The sequence below is a fragment of the Dendrobium catenatum genome, unplaced genomic scaffold, assembly GCF_001605985.2.
Source record: "Dendrobium catenatum unplaced genomic scaffold, ASM160598v2 fragScaff_scaffold_1238, whole genome shotgun sequence".
Taxonomy (NCBI): Eukaryota; Viridiplantae; Streptophyta; class Magnoliopsida; order Asparagales; family Orchidaceae; genus Dendrobium; species Dendrobium catenatum.
Genome location: NW_021319700.1, coordinates 267,251 through 286,148, shown reverse-complemented (window position 1 = coordinate 286,148; position 18,898 = coordinate 267,251). Strand labels below are relative to the sequence as shown.

Genomic DNA, 18,898 nt, shown 5'->3' with positions numbered 1-18,898 from the left:
CGATTCAGAGTTTATATTTTTAGTTATTTATGCATCTTATTTTCTTTGAGTCTTCCTATTGTACCCTTATTATGAGTTCAGTCATGTTGTAGCCTTGAGGGCAATTTAGTCTTTGTTTCTTCTTTTATGTTGAGACCTATATATAGGTTATTTCTATTGTAATGAGAGGATGATTGATTAATAGAAATTTTCTTTGCTTCTTCTTTTTCTTGCATGAGAGCTAGAGAAGGGTGATTGAGCTCAAGGTGAGCGAGTGCATTACCCACCAGTCGTTGGAAGCGTTCGCGACTCGTGGCTTTATTTTATCTTCTTGTTTTCTTACCCACCTCTTGTCTCCTCCTCTCCTACCCACCAATCTCCATATCCCCCACAACCGGCCATCTCCCAACCAAACCACCTCCACGTCTTCCCTACTAAGCCAACCCGCTAACTCCCTACCCCATCTCCCACCCAACCTGACGCCATCCCAACCATACAGCTCATGTCGCCGGCCCCCTCCTTCAATTCCTCACATGATGGTGAGTTCAATGCTTTAATGACTTTCCATATTCACCCTACGAGAAATTAGGGAGGAAATAATTCAAATTTGAAATTCAAATTTTGAATTTCAAATTCTTTCTATTTTTGGATTTCCTAATTAGGAAGGTATTATGCATGATCCCAATCTAATTTCAAAATAGATTGGATTTATTAATAGCCTTCCTAATTCCTTTTTCCTCCTTTGAAAATTCCCTAAATTCTCTCCACAATCCTCTCCCTCTCCTTGTTGCCGCCGGCCATGCTAGGATGGAAGCCAATTAATGCTAATTCAATGTATTAATTACAATTGACTTGGATTTCAAATTTCATAACTTCCCTCTCTCTCTCTCTAAGCCGCCGGCCACTATTAGTGGGCCCCCATTGAGTGCCCATTAACTCATCATAACCTCATTTGAAATTAAAATCCAATTTCAAATTGAGTCTCCCTCCAAATTCATTCAAAACTGAAATTAATTTCAGATTTTTGATTAAACCTCATCAACATGTCTTCTAACCTATTCTCCTCCCCACACCCTAGCCGCCTCCCCCATCTCCTATTGCCGACTCCAGCTCCCGCCCCCTCTCTCTACCTTGGGAAGTTTTGGATGCTCATAACACTTGAAGCCAAGAGAAGAAGACGACGCCCTTCCACCTCCACTTCAATGACGTATGGACGATCCCGAGATTGATAGCGGATTGGTACTCGACGTCTACGGCGACATCCACCTCACCCGTTCATCGTTCTTCGACGTCGGGTTTGGCTCCGACAACACTGTTGAAGACTATTTAAACTGTATACTTTCCACTCTCGTGGACGTCATAGACGATCAATTCCAGGATTACAATTGGACCATCAACGGTCATCCCTCCGTGCCATCTCCACCACCGTCGACCTTTCCGTGGATCAAAACCATTGGTGTTGCTACCATCCTCGTGGCATCGTTGGGTGTGTTGAAGATCTTCTCCCGCTAAGCCTAGTGTAGTTGAGTGATCAATCCCCAAGGTGAAAACTCTCATTATTAAATCGTGGATTGTTGATTAAAAGCTTTTAGTAATGCTACTATCTTTGTTTATCTATGAGATTTGGTTAATCTACATGTACTCCTTCGCCTAAGCAAGTAGAAGACTAAGGTTCTTTAACGAATTTGTTTGTTATTACAATAAGTTATTGATTTGGATTACATTGCCAATTGTTCTTAAATTTCTTAATAAGCTCCTGTGCATGTGGTTTCACATCATCTTGGTATCAGAGCATAGCTAGCATGCTTTATATGTGCTAGATGTATCCTAGGAGCCTAATTTAATTTGTCCTTAGTCGTTTGCATGCATAACATCATTTTGATAGTTTTATTCTCTATTTTCCTTTTGCTGTCCAGAAAATTCTGCAGTAGTTTCTTCATCTTACATAAGTATGTTTCATTGTTTAAGTGCTGCCATCATCGCCATAACATCCATAATAGTCTAGGCCGCTTAGGCAATTGACTTAACTTTCTGTCCACTAAATTTCTGCACCTAGTAGTAGCCTTTTGGGTGAGTTTTAGATAGTGTTCACTTGCTGTCCACACTCTAGAGTCCATCCAAATTGCTTAGATAACTTCATCCATCACATTAGTTTGCTGCCCTATTAATTCCTGCACTCTTTGGAGCCATTAGGAGTTTAGTTTTAAAGTGTCTAGGTGCTGCCCTTCTATCCTTAACCTTCCCTAGTGTCCCCTAGCACCCAACCATGGACCCAAAACACATTCAAACAACTTTAAACCTAATTGTAGGCCAATTGGGAACAGTCACACAGCAGATTAGGGATACCCAAATGAATTTAGCTGAGTTTAGATGCCAAATGGGTGCTAGACTAGACAACATCGAAAGGATAGGAAACCCGGCCATCTACACCCCATCTAGACCCCACTCTCCTTGTGGAGAAGATAACCGAATTGATTACGGACCTCCTAGAGACCACTACCGACCCAATCACGAACCTGGAGGACGTGACACACTTTGGAGAGACAACGATACCCTACTTCTTAAGAGTATTAAGATAGATGTCCTGACATTTGATGGTACGTTAGAACCCCAAGTTTTTCTTGATTTGCTCAAAGAAATGGATAGCTATTTCAAGTGGTACAACATTTCAGAAGAGAAGAATGTCCGATTTGCTGAGATGAAGTTGATTGGTAGAGCCAACCAGTACTGGACTAACATAGAACACATGCGGGAAACACGAGGAGAATACCCTGTAACTGATTGGGGAACGTTGAAGAAAGAGTTGAAGCGGAAATATCTCCCCCCCATACTATCCTAAACTTTTGGATCGATGGAATAGGTTAACCCAAGGTAGCAAGCCTGTTAAGGAATACATCTCGGCCTTTGATGACTTCATGATTCGTTGTAACGGGGAAGAGACCACCACCCATGCCCAACTTCTGTCAATGTTTAGAGCTGGACTAAGGGAAGATCTTAGAAATGAACTTTTTGCCAGAGGAGTGAATACTTTTGAAGTTGCTTGTAGTCTTGTACTTGACTTAGAAGAATCTAGGAGCCATGCCCCTAGGACCCAAGACTCTCGTCCAAACCAGTTGAAGTCCTACTCTAGCCAACCTTACAACAAGCCCACTGGACTCTCGAATAGTCGGCCTTCCCCTGGCCAAGCCCAACCTCGACCGGACTATAAAGGCAAAACACCTGAACGGGAAACCCCCAAAACCTCTGCCGGCACTCAGTGTTTTAGATGCCATGAGTACGGACACATTGCCTCTCAATGTTCCAGCCCGTTTAAGGTCACAATAATTGAAGAAGTCACCGAAGAAGAGGATGAACCGAACACCGAACTAGTTCACCATATTGATGATGACGAGGAGTTTTTCAACGATGAAGACACTGATGTAATCCACTGCCTCCAAAAGATAGATCACTTGGATCTACAAGTCGTTAGGTGTGCCTTCTCACAGCCTAAACCAAGCGATGACTGGCGAAGGACTTCGATCTTCTACACTTTCACTAAGATAGGGGATAAAAATTGCAAAGTCATAATAGACAGTGGAAGCTGTATTAACGCTGTGTCATATGCGATGATTTCTAAACTTCATTTAAGAACCACACCACACCCGAACCCCTACAAAGTCGCCTGGATCAACTCGACCACCTTGGAGGTGAAAGATAGGAGCCTCGTTCCTATATAATTCGTTGGATACAAAGAGAAAATCTGGTGTGATGTGTTAGCTATGGATGTAGGCCAAATAATCCTAGGTGGCCCCTGGCTATTCGATAACGATGTTCATATATATGGCCGATCAAACACCTGCGTGTTTGAGCACGTGGGCAAGAAGATTAAGCTCCTACCCACTCAGCCTAAGTCTACCAAAGAGGAAGTCAAACCCAACTCCCTTAAACCCAACACGGGCTTGAACTTATTAATTTCTAAAGACTTAGGTACGGAACTAGAGTCAGGAGCCCCTCTTTACGCGTTAGTAGCTCAGGAAGTGAGTGTCACCCAAGAAGAACCTATCCCTGAGGAAGTAAGACCGCTCATGGAAGCTTTTTCTGATGTCTTCCCAGAAGATCTGCCCTAACAACTGCCTCCTTTAAGGGATATTTAGCATGCTATTGACCTAGTGCCTGGAGCTTCATTGCCAAATCTGCCCCATTACCGAATGAACCCTGCTGAGCATGAGGAGCTCAAGAAACAAGTGGATGAGTTGTTACAACGCGGGTTCATTAAAGAGAGTCTTAGCCCGTGTGCTGTTCCCGCCCTTCTTATGCCTAAGAAGGATGGGTCGTGGAGAATGTGCGTTGATAGCCGTGCTATCAACAAAATCAAGGTCAAGTATCGCTTCCCAATCCCTCGGTTAGATGACATGTTAGACATGATGACGTCCGGAGCCACACTGTTTTCTAAGATTGATCTTAAAAGTGGCTATCACCAAATTAGAATCCGCCCGGGGGATGAATGGAAGACCGCGTTCAAAATCAAAGATGGGTTATACGAGTGGACTGTGATGCCTTTTGGCTTAAGCAATGCTCCAAGTACATTCATGAGAGTAATGACCTAAATCCTCAAACCTTTCCTAGGAAAATTCATAGTTGTTTACTTTGATGATATTCTGATTTATAGTAACTCGGTGGATCAACACTTGAACCATTTAAGGCAAGTCTGCGAAGTACTAAGGAAAGACCAAATGTTTGCCAATCCCAAGAAGTGCACGTTCCTAACCGTTCACGTAATTTTTCTGGGATTCATTATATCCTCCCAAGGCGTATCTGCTGACCCCGAAAAAGTGCGAGCAATCAATGAATGACCTGAACCCAAGAACATTAGAGATGTTAGGAGTTTTCATGGACTGGCCACGTTTTATAAGAGATTTATTAGAAATTTTAGCACTATAGTGGGTCCAATAACTGACTGTCTCAAGAAAGGTGATTTTCACTGGACGGTGTCTGCCTCTAAGGCTTTCGAGGAGATAAAGAGGAAAATGGTTGAGACACCCGTCATGTGACTACCGGATTTTTCTAAGATTTTAGAAGTGACTTGTGATGCATCTGGCATAGGAATAGGAGGAGTACTATCCCAAGAGGGACACCCGGTTGCCTACTTTAGTGAAAAGTTAAACGACATTAGGCAACGCTACTCCACCTACGATAAAGAATTTTACGCCATCATCAAGTAACTCAGGTACTGGAGACACTACCTGCTTATCCAAGAATTTGTTATTTTCTCTGACCATGAAGCCCTACGATATATAAACTCCCAAAAGAAACTGAATGTATGTCATGGTCGGTGGGTTGAATTTTTGCAAGAATACACTTATACGATTAGACACAAAGCGGGTTCTGAGAATAAGGCTGCTGATGCACTTAGCTGTCGGATGAGGACGGGAGTGATAGGTTCCGAGCGACTTAAGGAAGACTACTTGGATTGCCCTGACTTTAGAGAAACCTATCTGCTTTAGCAACGTGAGGTGACGAATTATAGATGATTTCATGTTGGAAGATGGATATTTATTCAAATCCCAAAAATTCTGTATTCCCAAGACGTCTCTTCGCGAATTTCTTGTTTGGGAATTGCATGTTGGTGGTTTAGCATGACACTTCGGTCAAACTAAAACAATTGCCGCAATTGAGAATCGATTTTTCTGGCCAAGTCTTAAGCGTGATGTAAGCCAACTAGTTAAGCGGTGTCACACCTGCCAATTAGCCAAACAGAGAAAACAGAACACATGCCTATATACCCCACTCCCTGTACCTAACTCTCCCTGGCAAGATGTGAGCATGGACTTCGTCCTTGGACTACCTAAAACCGTTCGAAAGCATGATTCTGTCTATGTGGTAGTTGACCGATTTTAAAAAATGGCACATTTTATTCCTTGCTCTAAGACTTTTGATGCTTCCCACATCGCAAAACTTTACTTCAATGAGGTAGTTAGACTTCATGGCCTCCCCAAAACCATAGTGTCTGACAGAGACGTTAAGTTCACTAGCTATTTCTGGATGACTCTTTGGCACCACATGGGCACCAAACTCCAATTCTCCACAGCCTTCCACCCCCAAATAGATGGGCAAACTGAAGTAGTAAATAGAAGTTTAGGCAACCTCCTGAGAACCTTGGTAGGGGAAAATATTCGAGATTGGGATTCTAAACTACCTATAGTCGAGTTCGCTTATAACAATTCTGTGAATAGAACGACGAGTCTGAGTCTCGCCGAAATTGTGTATGGATACCAACTTAGGCAATCCATTGATCTAATCCCCATGAGTTCATTAGGTAGAACGTCTAAGTCTGCATATGCATTTGCATCTCATCTCCAAGAGTTTCATGAAGAAATTAAAAGAAGAATTGAACAAAGTAATTCCAATTATAAACTTATTGCGGATCACAAGAAAAGATTTAAAGAATTCGAGGTTGGAGACTTTGTGATGGTACGGATCCGTTCGGAGCGTTTTCCTCCGGGCTCCGTGAAGAAGTTGCATGCTAGAAGCGCCAGACCTTTTAAGATAATTTCAAAGATAAATAGTAATGCTTATGTGTTGGACCTCCCTAAGGGTTTTAACTTGAATCCTACATTTAATATAGAAGATCTAGTAACCTTTGAGGGACCAGAGTTGAACCCTAATAATCCACTTCAAAAAGTGCCTTGTGAGAACCCATCAAGTGAGATCCCCAGCCTACCTCCACTCTCCAATTTACCCCCCTTACCCATTGCGGAGAAGGTTGAAGCTATACTTGATGATGAAATCATTTCCTTGAAGGAAAGTGGACGCCAAAGGTACTTGGTTCGCTGGAAAGGAAAGCCGGTGACAGAGGATACATAGATTGATCGAGAGGAGTTGCAGAGTTTGGATGCAGATCTTCTAGAGATGTACGAGAGCTCTAGAGATTTTCACTCGATGGGGTCGAGCTTTCTCCCACCCGGGGAGAATGATGAGGACATCGATCAGAGGTTCAAACATGTGTATCGTTGGAAGCATCGCAGATCAACGGCCACGATTCGGAGTTTATATTTTTAGTTATTTATGCATCTTATTTTCTTTGAGTCTTCCTATTATACCCTTATTATGAGTTGAGTCATGTTGTAGCCCTGAGGGCAATTTAGTCTTTGTTTATTCTTTTATGTTGAGACTTATATATAGGTCATTTCTATTGTAATGAGAGGATGATTGATTAATAGAATTTTTTTTTGCTTCTTCTTCTTCTTGCATGAGAGCTAGAGAAGGGTGATTGAGCTCAAGGTGAGCGAGTGCATTACCCACAAGTCGTTGGAAGCGTCCGCGACTCGTGGCTTTATTTTATCTTCTTGTTTTCTTACCCACCTCTTGTCTCCTCCTCTCCTACCCGCCAATCTCCATATCCCCACAACCGGCCATCTCCCAACCAAACCACCTCCAAGTCTTTCCTACTAAGCCAACCCGTTAACTCCCTGCCCCATCTCCCACCCAACCCGACACCATCCCAACCACACAGCTCATGCCGCCGGCACCCTCCTTCAATTCCCCACATGATGGTGAGTTCAATGCTTTAATGACTTTCCATATTCACCCTACGAGAAATTAGGAAGGAAATAATTCAAATTTGAAATTCAAATTTTGAATTTCAAATTCTTTCTATTTTTGGATTTCCTAATTAGGAAGGTATTATGCATGATCCCAATCTAATTTCAAAATAGATTGGATTTATTAATAGCCTTCCTAATTCCTTTTTCTTCCTTTGAAAATTCCTTAAATTCTCTCCACAATCCTCTCCCTCTCCTTGATGCCGCCGGCCATGCTAGGGTGGAAGCCAATTAATGCTAATTCAATGTATTAATTACAATTGACTTGGATTTCAAATTTCATAACCTCCCTGTCTCTCTCTCTAAGCCGTCGGCCACTATTAGTGGGCCCCCATTGAGTGCCCATTAACTCCTCATAACCTTATTTGAAATTTAAATCCAATTTCAAATTGAGTCTCCCTCCAAATTCATTCAAAACTGAAATTAATTTCATATTTTTAATTAAACCTCATCAACACGTCTTCTAACCTTTCTCCTCCACACACCCTAGCCGCCTCCCCCATCTCCTATTGCCGACTCCAACTCCCGCCCCCCCTCTCTCTACCTTGGGAAGTTTTGGATGCTCATTACACTTGAAGCCAAGAGAAGAAGACGACGCCCTTCCACCTCCACTTCAATGACGTATGGCCGATCTCGAGATTGATAGCGGATTGGTACTCGACGTCTACGGCGACATCACCTCACCCGTTCACCGTTCTTCGACGTCGGGTTTGGCTCCGACGACACTGTTGAAGACTATTTAAACCGCATCCTTCCCACTCTCGTGGACGTCATAGACGATCAATTCCAGGACTACGATTGGACCATCAACGGTCATCCATCCGTGCCATCTCCGCCACCGTTGACCTTTCTGTGGATCAAAACCATTGGTGTTGCGACCATCCTCGTGGCATCGTTGGGTGTGCTGAAGATCTTCTCCCGCTAAGCCTAGTGTAGTTGAGTGATCAATCCCCAAGGTGAAAACTCTCATTATTAAATCGTGGATTGTTGATTAAGAGCTTTTAGTATTGCTACTATCTTTGTTTATCTATGAGATTTGATTAATCTACATGTACTCCTTCGCCTAAGCAAGTAGAAGACTGAGGTTCTTTAAAGAATTTGCTTGTTATTACAATAAGTTATTGATTTGGATTACATTGCCAATTGTTCTTAAATTTCTTAATAAACTCCTGCGCATGTGGTTTCACATCAACTAACTTATAATGAACACAAATTCCCCAACTTTAAACTCTCTTGGTTGTTGGTTAGCATTATAAATTTTTTTTCTTATCTTTTGCAACCTTCTTTCTTAAAGGATTGATCAAATATTACTAGTAGTTTTATCTAACAAATTTGTACCAATTATCTTTTTTTCAGCCATTTCTACCCAACCATTTGCATTCTACATTTTAGTCCCTCGAGAGCTTAATATTGTGTCATTCCAATGCTTCATTAAAAATTGTTATTGTAAGTAAATTCTAATGATGATACATGTGATTAACACCCCTTGTCAAAATCAGTACATATAATATAAGTAAAGTTTGAATTATTCTTTCTGATTGGCCACCAGCTGGGGTGGAATAATGTTCTGAAATTCAATTTAGTCCCAAAGCTTCATGGTTCTTCTAAAATCTAAATTATTGACTTTTTTGTCAGCCTATGTAATAGTACAATCTCATCCAAGCTTAACTTTGCCAACTTCTCAATAAAGTCAATTTGTTTGATAAGTAGGAAATGTACAACTTTAGTTAATCTAAAAGCTTTCAAGCAAATCATTTCTCAATTGTTAGCCCCATTGTCTGCTTCCTTAACCAAAAGAAGCCACATGATTTCTGGTAAATTCTTGAAGGTCTTTTTATCACAATAGTGCTATCATATTCCATTAAAGAAATGATAACCACTTAAAGTGTTGCACAACTCATTTTTTATATCTGATATAGGCAAAAGGGGGGGTTTAAACAACTTGGGTTCTTTTGGTCTTTGGGCTGCTGGTTGCCTCTCGAATTGGGCCTTGGCTGCTTTGATTTTGAGCTAAATTCTTGAGAACTACTTGGTTCTAGCTCATAAATGCTTGAACTAATGTTAGCTCATTAATATGAGGAGTTAATGCACTTAAAACCTCATTATGTGGAGTTTGGAATCTTGCCTCTTCCCCTTCTTTGTGTCCCCTCGGTTTCTCCCTTGTTGTTGTTTCCCGTGGCTACCTCTACCCAATTCATGTGCTGCTTTTTCTGTTTGCTCCCTGGATGCTTTCCCGTGGCTCCTCTATCCGGTTCTTGTGCTGCCTTTTCGGTTTGCTCCCTAGCTGCTTTCTCGTGGCTCCTCTACCTGGTTTCTGTGTTGTCTTTTGGGTGTTGTTTTGGGATTATTTCAGGCCTTCTTTTATTGGTTTTGTGGGAGGTGAAATGGCTGTTTGGTTTCCCTCTTTTCTCCTATAAATAAAAGGTGTTTTGTATGTTTTAAGAGGTTGTTGTGTGCTGATTTTTGGAGTAAAAAAACCTGAGGGTTTTTTCTTCTTTTGGAATAGCTTGTGAACTATGTCCCCCATCTCTTCTCCTCTCTATAGCTTACGAGCTATGTTTCGTCTCGGCTTCTAATCTCTTTCTTCTCGCCGCAAGTGACCACCCCGCTTGTATCTTTCTTCTCAACGAATGCAAGCTCCTTTAGGTGTCTTTGTTTTGTGTTTGTAAGCGTCAAGAGTTGTAAGAGTTGTTTTTTATTATAAAATTGAAGTCGTTTTTGTTTTAAATGTCATATTTTGTCTATTTTGGGGCATTTCATGTATTTTTCTTTTATCCTAGGAAGTGTTTTATTCTTGTAAGCAAAAATTAGTTTTTTTTCTAATTTTTTGCTTGCATCAATTTTGTAACAGAGCAAGTTAGCATATCCTAGGTTTTGGAGTCAAGTTAGTTGTCATGTATGTGAGTGTAATGTGAGTTTTGTTTTTGAGTCCTGAGTCATAGTCCATGCAATCAGCCTTCGGAAGCCTCAGGACAAGATTCAAAGCAAACTCATGCTTCATCAGGAGATGAACAATTTCAACCGAAGGAGAATTGATGTAGACAAAGTGGGGTTTAAACAACTTGGCTTCTTTTGGTCTTTAAGCTGTTGGTTGCCTCTTGGATTGAGCCTTGGTTGCTTTGGTTTTGTTGAGCTAAATTCTTGGGAACTACTCGGTTCTGGCTCATAAATGCTTGAACTAATGTTAGCTCATTGATATGAGGAGTTAATGCACTTGAAAGCTCATTATGTGGAGTTTGGAACCTTGCCTTTTCCCCTTCTTTGTGTCCCCTCGGTTTCTCCCTGATTGTTGTTTCCCGTGGCTACCTCTACCCAGTTCCTGTGCTGCTTTTTCGGTTTGCTCCCTGGCTGCTTTCCCGTGGCTCCTCTATCCGGTTCTTGTGCTGCCTTTTCGGTTTGCTCCCTGGCTGCTTTCCCATGGCTCCTCTATCCGGTTTCTGTGCTGTCTTTTGGGTGCTATTTTGGGATTATTTCAGGCCTTCTTTTATTGGTTTTGTGGGAGGTGAAATGGCTGTTTGGTTGCCCTCTTTTCTCCTATAAATAAAAGGTGTTTTGTATGTTTTAAGAGGTTGTGGTGTGCTGATTTTTGGAGTAAAAAAACTTGAGGGTTTTTTCTTCTTTAGGAATAGCTTGCGAGCTATGTCCCCCATCTCTTCTCTCTCTATAGCTTACGAGCTATGTTTCGTCTCGGCTTCTAATCTCTTTCTTCTCGCCGCAAGTGACCACCCCACCTGTATCTTTCTTCTCAACGAATGCAAGCTCCTTTAGGTGTCTTTGTTTTGTGTTTGTAAGCGTCAAGAGTTGTAAGAGTCCTTTTATATTATAAAAGTGAAGTCGTTTTTGTTTTAAATGTCGTATTTTGTTTATTTTGGGGCATTTCATGTATTTTTCTTTTATCCTAGGAAGTGTTTTCTTCTTGCAAGCAAAAATTAGAATTTTTCTAATTTCTTGCATTGCATCAATAACCAAGCTTAACTTTTGTGTAACCTATCACACTCTCAGTTCAGCATTGATATTGTGTTTATGGTTTGTACATGAAGTATCCATATAGCTCCATTTTAAAATGGTCATTAAAAATGAATGATATGTTAACCTTGTAGATTAGGTTCATTTTATATGAATAGGGCATTTCAAGAAAAAACATTGATGGAACATGATTTCTTAGTAGGTGAGATTGATAATCCTTGAGAATCTGTTTATAAAATATCTAAGGTTGATAAAGATACCACAAGTTGGTTCTCTTTGGGATTTTGACTCGATTCAAAGGTTAGGTTAACTTTGGAGTCAAAAGAATGGACTTAATGCCCATAATTTCTTGCTCAAAATCTGATTTGACATGCCTTGAACTATTATGCACACAGTTATTTTATTTATTATTTGGAGGCAGAAATGTTCTATTTTGAGTTTTTGCCTAGTAAGTTCATTTCCTTCTTGATTCTTCTTATCTTAATCTTAATCCAATTTGAAAATATTTTGAGCTACATCTTAATCAATCTATTTCAAGTTTGTTTGACCTAAAAGATTTTTGAAATTCAACCTAACTTGAAGATTTGGATAATAGAAAGAACATTTTAGATCTAACTCAAAAAAGCCTACAATTTATCCCCTCACACTCGTCTAAGCACGCTCTTGATTGGTATGCCCTCTCTCTGATCATTATGTTGCGTCCGTTGAGCATGTGCGTCACATCTTGTGTGCATAGGTCGCACAAGAGTCAAGACCGAACTGCTTACATTTTCTGTTGTTATCACATCCTGTATGCATAGGTCGCACAAGAGTCAAGACCCAACTGCTTATAATTTCTATTGTTATCAGGCTTTCTAGCTGCGATTGAATTGATCTTAGTGTAGTTTTGATTAGTGGTTTGTGCTCGCTTTTTCAATCATTGATGTTGATGCCTCATGGAATTGGCATACGAATCGTCCAGCTCTTACGCTCTAGTGGGCATTAGTCATCGATTCCTCCTGCACTTAGGGTCATCATATTGCCTCCTATTATTTTCCCACTTTCTATCAATTTCTGCTCTTCTTCTTGCTTCGATGTTATGCTTATTCACTTCCTTTGGCTCAGGTTTATGCCAAAGTTATTTAGCTTTTGATTTGGATCCTCCTCCTTCACCATCAATTTTCATTGAACTTACCTCCTCCTTAGACATTGGTGGCTCCTAAGGTTTTGGATGAATGCACAATTTGGTTTCCACCTCCTATCTCAGTGACACCATACTTGTCCGAGGCTCCTCTACTTTCATCTTTAGAATCGATGCTTCCACCTACGGGTGTAAGTGAGCTGAGCTGGCTCGTGAGCCGAGCCGGCTCTAGCTCGACTCGATAACAAGCTCCCAAGTCGAGCTTATCGAGCCACGAGTTCGAGCTCGAGCTGAAATTCGAGCTCGTCTATTAAATGAGCTTAAGTTCGAGCTTGTTGAGGCTCGGCTCGCAAGCTGGCTCATAATTTTTATAACTATTTTTTTCTTAGATAAATCAGTAAATGAATTTTTTCTCTTAAAAAATTAATTGATAATGATAAAGTAGCCAGCTATTCCCCAAAAAATAGTTGATTTCAAATAAATTTATGTTTCCCAAAAAGAAAAGTTGTTTTACATTAATAGGAATGCAGCTTCAATTATAATTTCAAAGCAGTTAAAAAAAAGTAAAAAATATACCTCATCTGACCTTCTCACGCGAGAGTTCGGGACTTTGCCAAATCACGAGCTGGGGACAACACGCTATGACTAAACTCCTTCCTTCTCTGGCGGTATAGTTCTTTCTCTCCTCTCTGACGATATCACGTGAGGGTGTGGTCTCACGAGCGGCTCACGAGCTCATTTTCAGTGCCACGAACCGAGCTCGAACTCGCCTTTTGATCTCTACTCGAGTTCGAGCTCAGGATTTGGCTGACGAGTCGAGCTCGAGTTAGGCATGACTTGAGCTTGACTTGTTTACACCCCTACGTCTACCTCCCTACCCTTGTTCATTTGCTAATGTTGCTGGTGCGTAAAATGATCCATGATTTCATTCCTCTGCACCAAGCAACTAATTTCCTTTATTTTTTAATCAAGATTTAGTATCACCTCCTTCTAGGCATCCTTCCACATATCAAAACTTGCTAAGCCTCTCTATTTCTCTATTGTTGGTGAATTTTTGATTGGCCGCCCCGATCTAGTATTCTAGTGATCATACGCAAAATTTATGGCTAACTTGCATTTAGTTGGTGACCATTCCGTTGGGCTCATTGTCCCTCGCCTTAATATTATTAGACACCTTTCAAAAGCAGACTAAGCATACTTCTCTTTTGGTGGTCCTACTGCATCAGTGATTTTCTAAGTTGTCCCATTTTTTTTCTTCTGAGAAACTATATATCACTCCATGTGAATTGCATTTCCCCGGCTTCGTTTGCAATGCTTCAATCAAATCACTTAATATTCTGAAGGTTATAAATTTGACAAATCTTTGTTAGTGGATAATACTATTGCTTTTCTTTCAAGGTCTTTGTGGCCAAAGTTCTATTTTAACTAGATGTTCCTTCTCGATTATCTAAGGAAGTGTGGATTAGCTTCTCGACTTGTGGGTATTGGCAAAGGGTTGTATTTGAAGTCATTCTAGCATATTGTTCATCCTATAAAAAATTTGGGTATAATTTCATTGAATGTTTCAAGGCTCAGCCAAAGAAGAAGAAATCAAATTATCAATCATAAGAGGCACAATCAAGTGATCAGAGTCGACTAGACAATATGGAAGCATCTCTTGTATTAGTTCAGATATGCAATCAAATCTTGGAACTAATTTTAGATGATTCTTTTAACTCAGGTGATCTTTTTCTGCACCTAAAAACCCTGCTGTGATGATCACCACGGTAGCTTCAACCATCACATTAATCTTGCAGTCCTGCTCCACTTATTAATGCAACACCTAACCTTCTTCCAATATGTGAACAAAATGATGATCAAGACATTCAGCAGCATTAAAACTCATATGCGAGCATCCATGGTGTTGGCTCTCTAATGGATAAGGTTTTATAGCTATTTATCATATAAAGGCAGGAATTAAAAAAAAAAACTACCATCATTCACTTATCTTCAGCAAGCTATCAAAGAGGCAGTCTAAATGAGCTTTTATTTTGTAATCTTTTTGTTTCTAGGGGTTTTGTATCCTACTATCCTAGACTATCATGTTATCTTTAATTGTGTTATATATTTTCTTTTTCTCAGGCAATTCTTGGCAATTGATCTTGACATACTCATGTTGTTTTATAGTTATTAAATTGTGCTTGAAAAAAAAAACTTGAAGATTTGGAGTTCTTGTTATCAATTATCATCCTCAAAAGCATGTAAAATGTGGTGTACATTATACTGATAAATCTTTTAAATCTTGGTGTTTACTCTCTGTATTAGTTTCTGGCTTCATTAACTATTTCAGCTTTTCCATTTTTATTTCTGAAATGCATCTTCTCCTGTATTGGGTTAATTGCCTTTCTTATTGAGAATCATGACCACTTTCAGTAATTTATACTCTGTTAACTTGTGCTCCACAGCCTGCATATTAATATTTCTGCGAATTCTTCCCAGGTACCATGGCAAGAACAAGGCTTTGATGTATGATGTGACAAAGATTATATCAATGATAAAGGGTAAACGTGGAGAACACCGACTCTTCAGACTAGCGGAGAATTTATGTATGAATTTGATCCTTTCAATAAGGGACTTTTTCCTAGTGAAGAAAGAGTTAAAGGTGAGAAAATTTATCCTCTTTTTTTTTCTATAAGAGTTTTATTCATGTATTAACAGTTTTTTGTTATTTATTTTTAAGTTGTGAATAAAAGGTTCTTTTCTTATAAAGGCTTGTTGTTTCAGGGGCCTACTGAATTTACTGAAACGCTAAATCGAATGACAATTATTAGTCTTGCTATCACTATCAAAACACGGGGTATTGCCGAGGTTGAACAGATGGTTTATCTTCAACCCTTGTTGGAGCAAATAATGGCAACTAGTCAGCATACATGGTCAGAAAAGACGTTAAGATACTTCCCTCCACTTATAAGAGACTCCTTAATTGGTAGAATGGATAAGAGGGGTCAGGCTATTCAAGCGTGGCAGCAGGTTTGTTTTAGTTTAACTGCCAAACTCTTGTTTGTAAAGAAATTGATTTCACTGTATCATTTCTCAGAATGAACAGTGTTTAGACTTATTTTGATGTCAATTGGAACTTGATTAAGAAAAGGGAACTTAGTAAGTATTTATTGGATTAGAATTTTGACGTGTTATTAAACCTTGTCTAATTTGTCTGATGTAGTCCATTTTTCTTTGTAGTAACCATCATCTCTCTTTCTCACTCACTCTCTTTGGTTATATCTATTCATTTCGTAGTATCTAACACAAGAAACAGAGTTAGGGAGAAGAAATGAGGCTTATAAGAATTTTTTTTTAATGATTAAATATTTTGTTACATCTGCTCCATCTTTCTTTACATAGCATCGTCATCATTTTTAGCCTTATCCCTTGTCAACTACATGGGGTTGGTTTTATGAATCTTCAATGCTATAGACTGCCACAAGAAGTGTTTACTTTATGTGTGCAAGTTTTTTTTTTTTTCAGAACTTCTAGCCTTTCTTCTTTTTGCACCACCCTTTTGTCTTCTTTAGACTTTCACATTTTTTATGCTTGTATTAGTTCATCTTTTATTATTCATGATTAAGCCATCCAATCTTTTATTATTCTTTCTTCAAAATGTGTTACTATTGTTCTCCCTAGCATAACAATTTCACTTACTCCCCAGTTTTACCACTCATCAATCTAAATATTCTCATTTTATCTCAAGGTTTAAAAAGGCGAAATCGAAAATCAAGATGTTTTGTATTAACGAGGCGAAGCATAAGCCTCAAAATAAAAAAAATAATAATAAAATTATAAATAACCCATAACATATTAAAAAACGAAATAAACCATCAACCTAATGACTTTTTTGAAAATAAATGTTATAATAACACAAGGTTGAAAATAGATTCAAATTAAAAGTCACTTAAAACTTAAATGAGAATATGACCAAAATGGCCCATTAACTTTTTATAAAAGATCAAAATTGTCCTCAATTATATTAAATGACCATTTTGGTCTCTCAACTCCTTAAAAAGGAACCATTGAACTATTTTGAATTTTTTATTCCGTTTTAAAAATTTGAGATATTAAAATAGTTCTTTAATATAGTTGGAAACCATTTTGATCATTCATAAAGAGTCAATGGATCATTTTGATCATTTTCTCAAGCTTAAATATACCCTAAGGATCAAAACCCATGGCAGCCTCTTCTTTTCTTTGATATTTTTTAGAAGAATCCTCGTAATTTGTGTCGAAGTCATCTTTAAAATCTTCTTTAATTACAATATTTTTTATACCCTATACCAGTTAATATTACATTAGATATAATCTAAAATAAAATAAAAAATTAATAACAAAAAAAATCATTATATTTAATTTTAAAAATTATGACAATTGGGAAATATATAAAGTGGCTCGTAAGGATGCTAAGAAAGCAATATGCGATGCAAAGGCATTAGTTTTTAGTAATTTATATAATAGATTAGATACCAAAGAGGGAGAAAGATATATGTATAAGTTAGCCAAACAAAGAGATAGGAGTAGTAAGGATTTAGTTCAAGTGAAGTGTATTAAAGATGAAGATCAAAAAATACTTTTCTTAGAAGATGATATTCAACAAAGATGGATGAGATATTTTGCTAAACTTTTTAATGAGATTATGAAAATAAGATTGATTATAGTGACCTTAGCACCCTAAATGAAAATAAAGATTTATGTTTTTATCGGCGTATTAGTAAAACTGAAGTTAGAGAGGCTTTAAAGAAAATGAAGGGTGGAAAAGCTGTTGGACCTGATGATATTCCAATAGAGGTGTGGAAATGCTTAGGAGATGAAGGAATTTCATGGCTTACTAAACTTTTTAATACTATTTTGAAGACTAAAAAGATGCCAAATGAGTGGAGAATGAGTGTGTTAATTCATATTTTTAAGAATAAAGGTGACGCATAAGATTGTGCGAATTATAGAGGTATTAAGTTAATGTGTCATACTTTAAAACTATGGGAGCGAGTTATATAGCATAGGTTGCCGCGTGATACTAATGTTTCTCAAAATCAAATTGGATTCATGCCGGGTAGGTCGACTATAAAAGCCATACATTTATTAAGAGGTTTGATGGAGAAATATAGAGAAAATAAGGAGGATCTACATATGATATTTATTGATTTAGAAAAAGCATATGATAAAGTTCCAAGAGAAGTGCTATGGAGAGTTCTTGAAAAGAAAGGAGTCAATAATGCTTATATTCAAATCATTAAAGATATGTATGCAGGAGCTATTACATGTGTTCAAACACAAGGTCGATTGACCAAGTATTTCCCTATTTCGGTTGGGTTACATCAAGGATCAGCCTTAAGCCCATATCTATTTGCTTTAGTCATGGATGTTCTCACTAGACATTTGCAAGATGATGTACCTTGGTGTATGCTTTTTGCTGATGATATTCTTCTTGTTGATAAGACTAGAGAGGGAGTTGAAGGTAAACTTGAATTATGGAGGTCAACCTTAGAGTCTAAAGGTTTTCACTTGAGTAGATCTAAAACGGAATATATGGAGTGTAAGTTTAGTAGTAATAGACCTAGTGAGGGGATTGTGACTTTGGGCAATCAAGTCATTAATAAGAGTACACGTTTTAGATATCTTGGATCTATTGTTCAGAGTGATGGTGAAATAGATGGGGATATTATCAACAGAATTCAAGTTGGATGGTTGAAGTGGAGGAATGCATCGGGCTTGTTATGTGATAGAAATGTACCCCTCAAACTTAAGGGAAAATTCTATAAGATGGTAGTGAGGCCTGCAATGCTTTATGGTGCCGAATGTTGGCCATTAAAAGAGAAGCATAATACTAAGTTAAGTGTGACAGAGATGAGGATGCTCAGGTGGATGAGTGGCTTTACCCTTAGAGATAGGATACGAAATGAGCATATACGTGAAAAGGTTGGAGTAGCTCCAATAGAAGATAAGATTAGAGAAAGTCGCCTTAGATGGTTTGGTCACATAAAAAGGCGGCCTTCCGACGACCCAGTTAAGAGAGTAGAGGTATTAGATTTGACTTATATTAAGAAAGGTAGGGGTAGACCTAAAAAGACCTGGTTAGAAAATATTAGGAATGACCTTTCTTTATTAGATTTAAACGAGAATTTGACTTTTAATAGGACACAATGGAGAAAAAGGATTCATGTAGCCGACCCCACATAGTGGGATAAAGACTTGATGCTGTTGTTGTTGTTGTTGTTGCTGCTTACCC

The 18,898-nt window shown here is 38.8% G+C and overlaps 1 protein-coding gene across 1 annotated transcript in view; it reads left to right on the top strand.

Annotated features, from left to right (window-relative positions):
- LOC110098158 (mediator of RNA polymerase II transcription subunit 23) overlaps positions 1 to 18,898 on the top strand; it is a gene marked incomplete at its 5' end in the record, with an annotated part of 70,997 nt that overhangs the window by 20,495 nt on the left and 31,604 nt on the right. Inside the window, 2 exon segments of the mRNA XM_020824891.1 lie at positions 15,124 to 15,286; positions 15,409 to 15,654. Of these exon segments, the coding sequence (XP_020680550.1) occupies positions 15,124 to 15,286; positions 15,409 to 15,654 (409 nt within the window).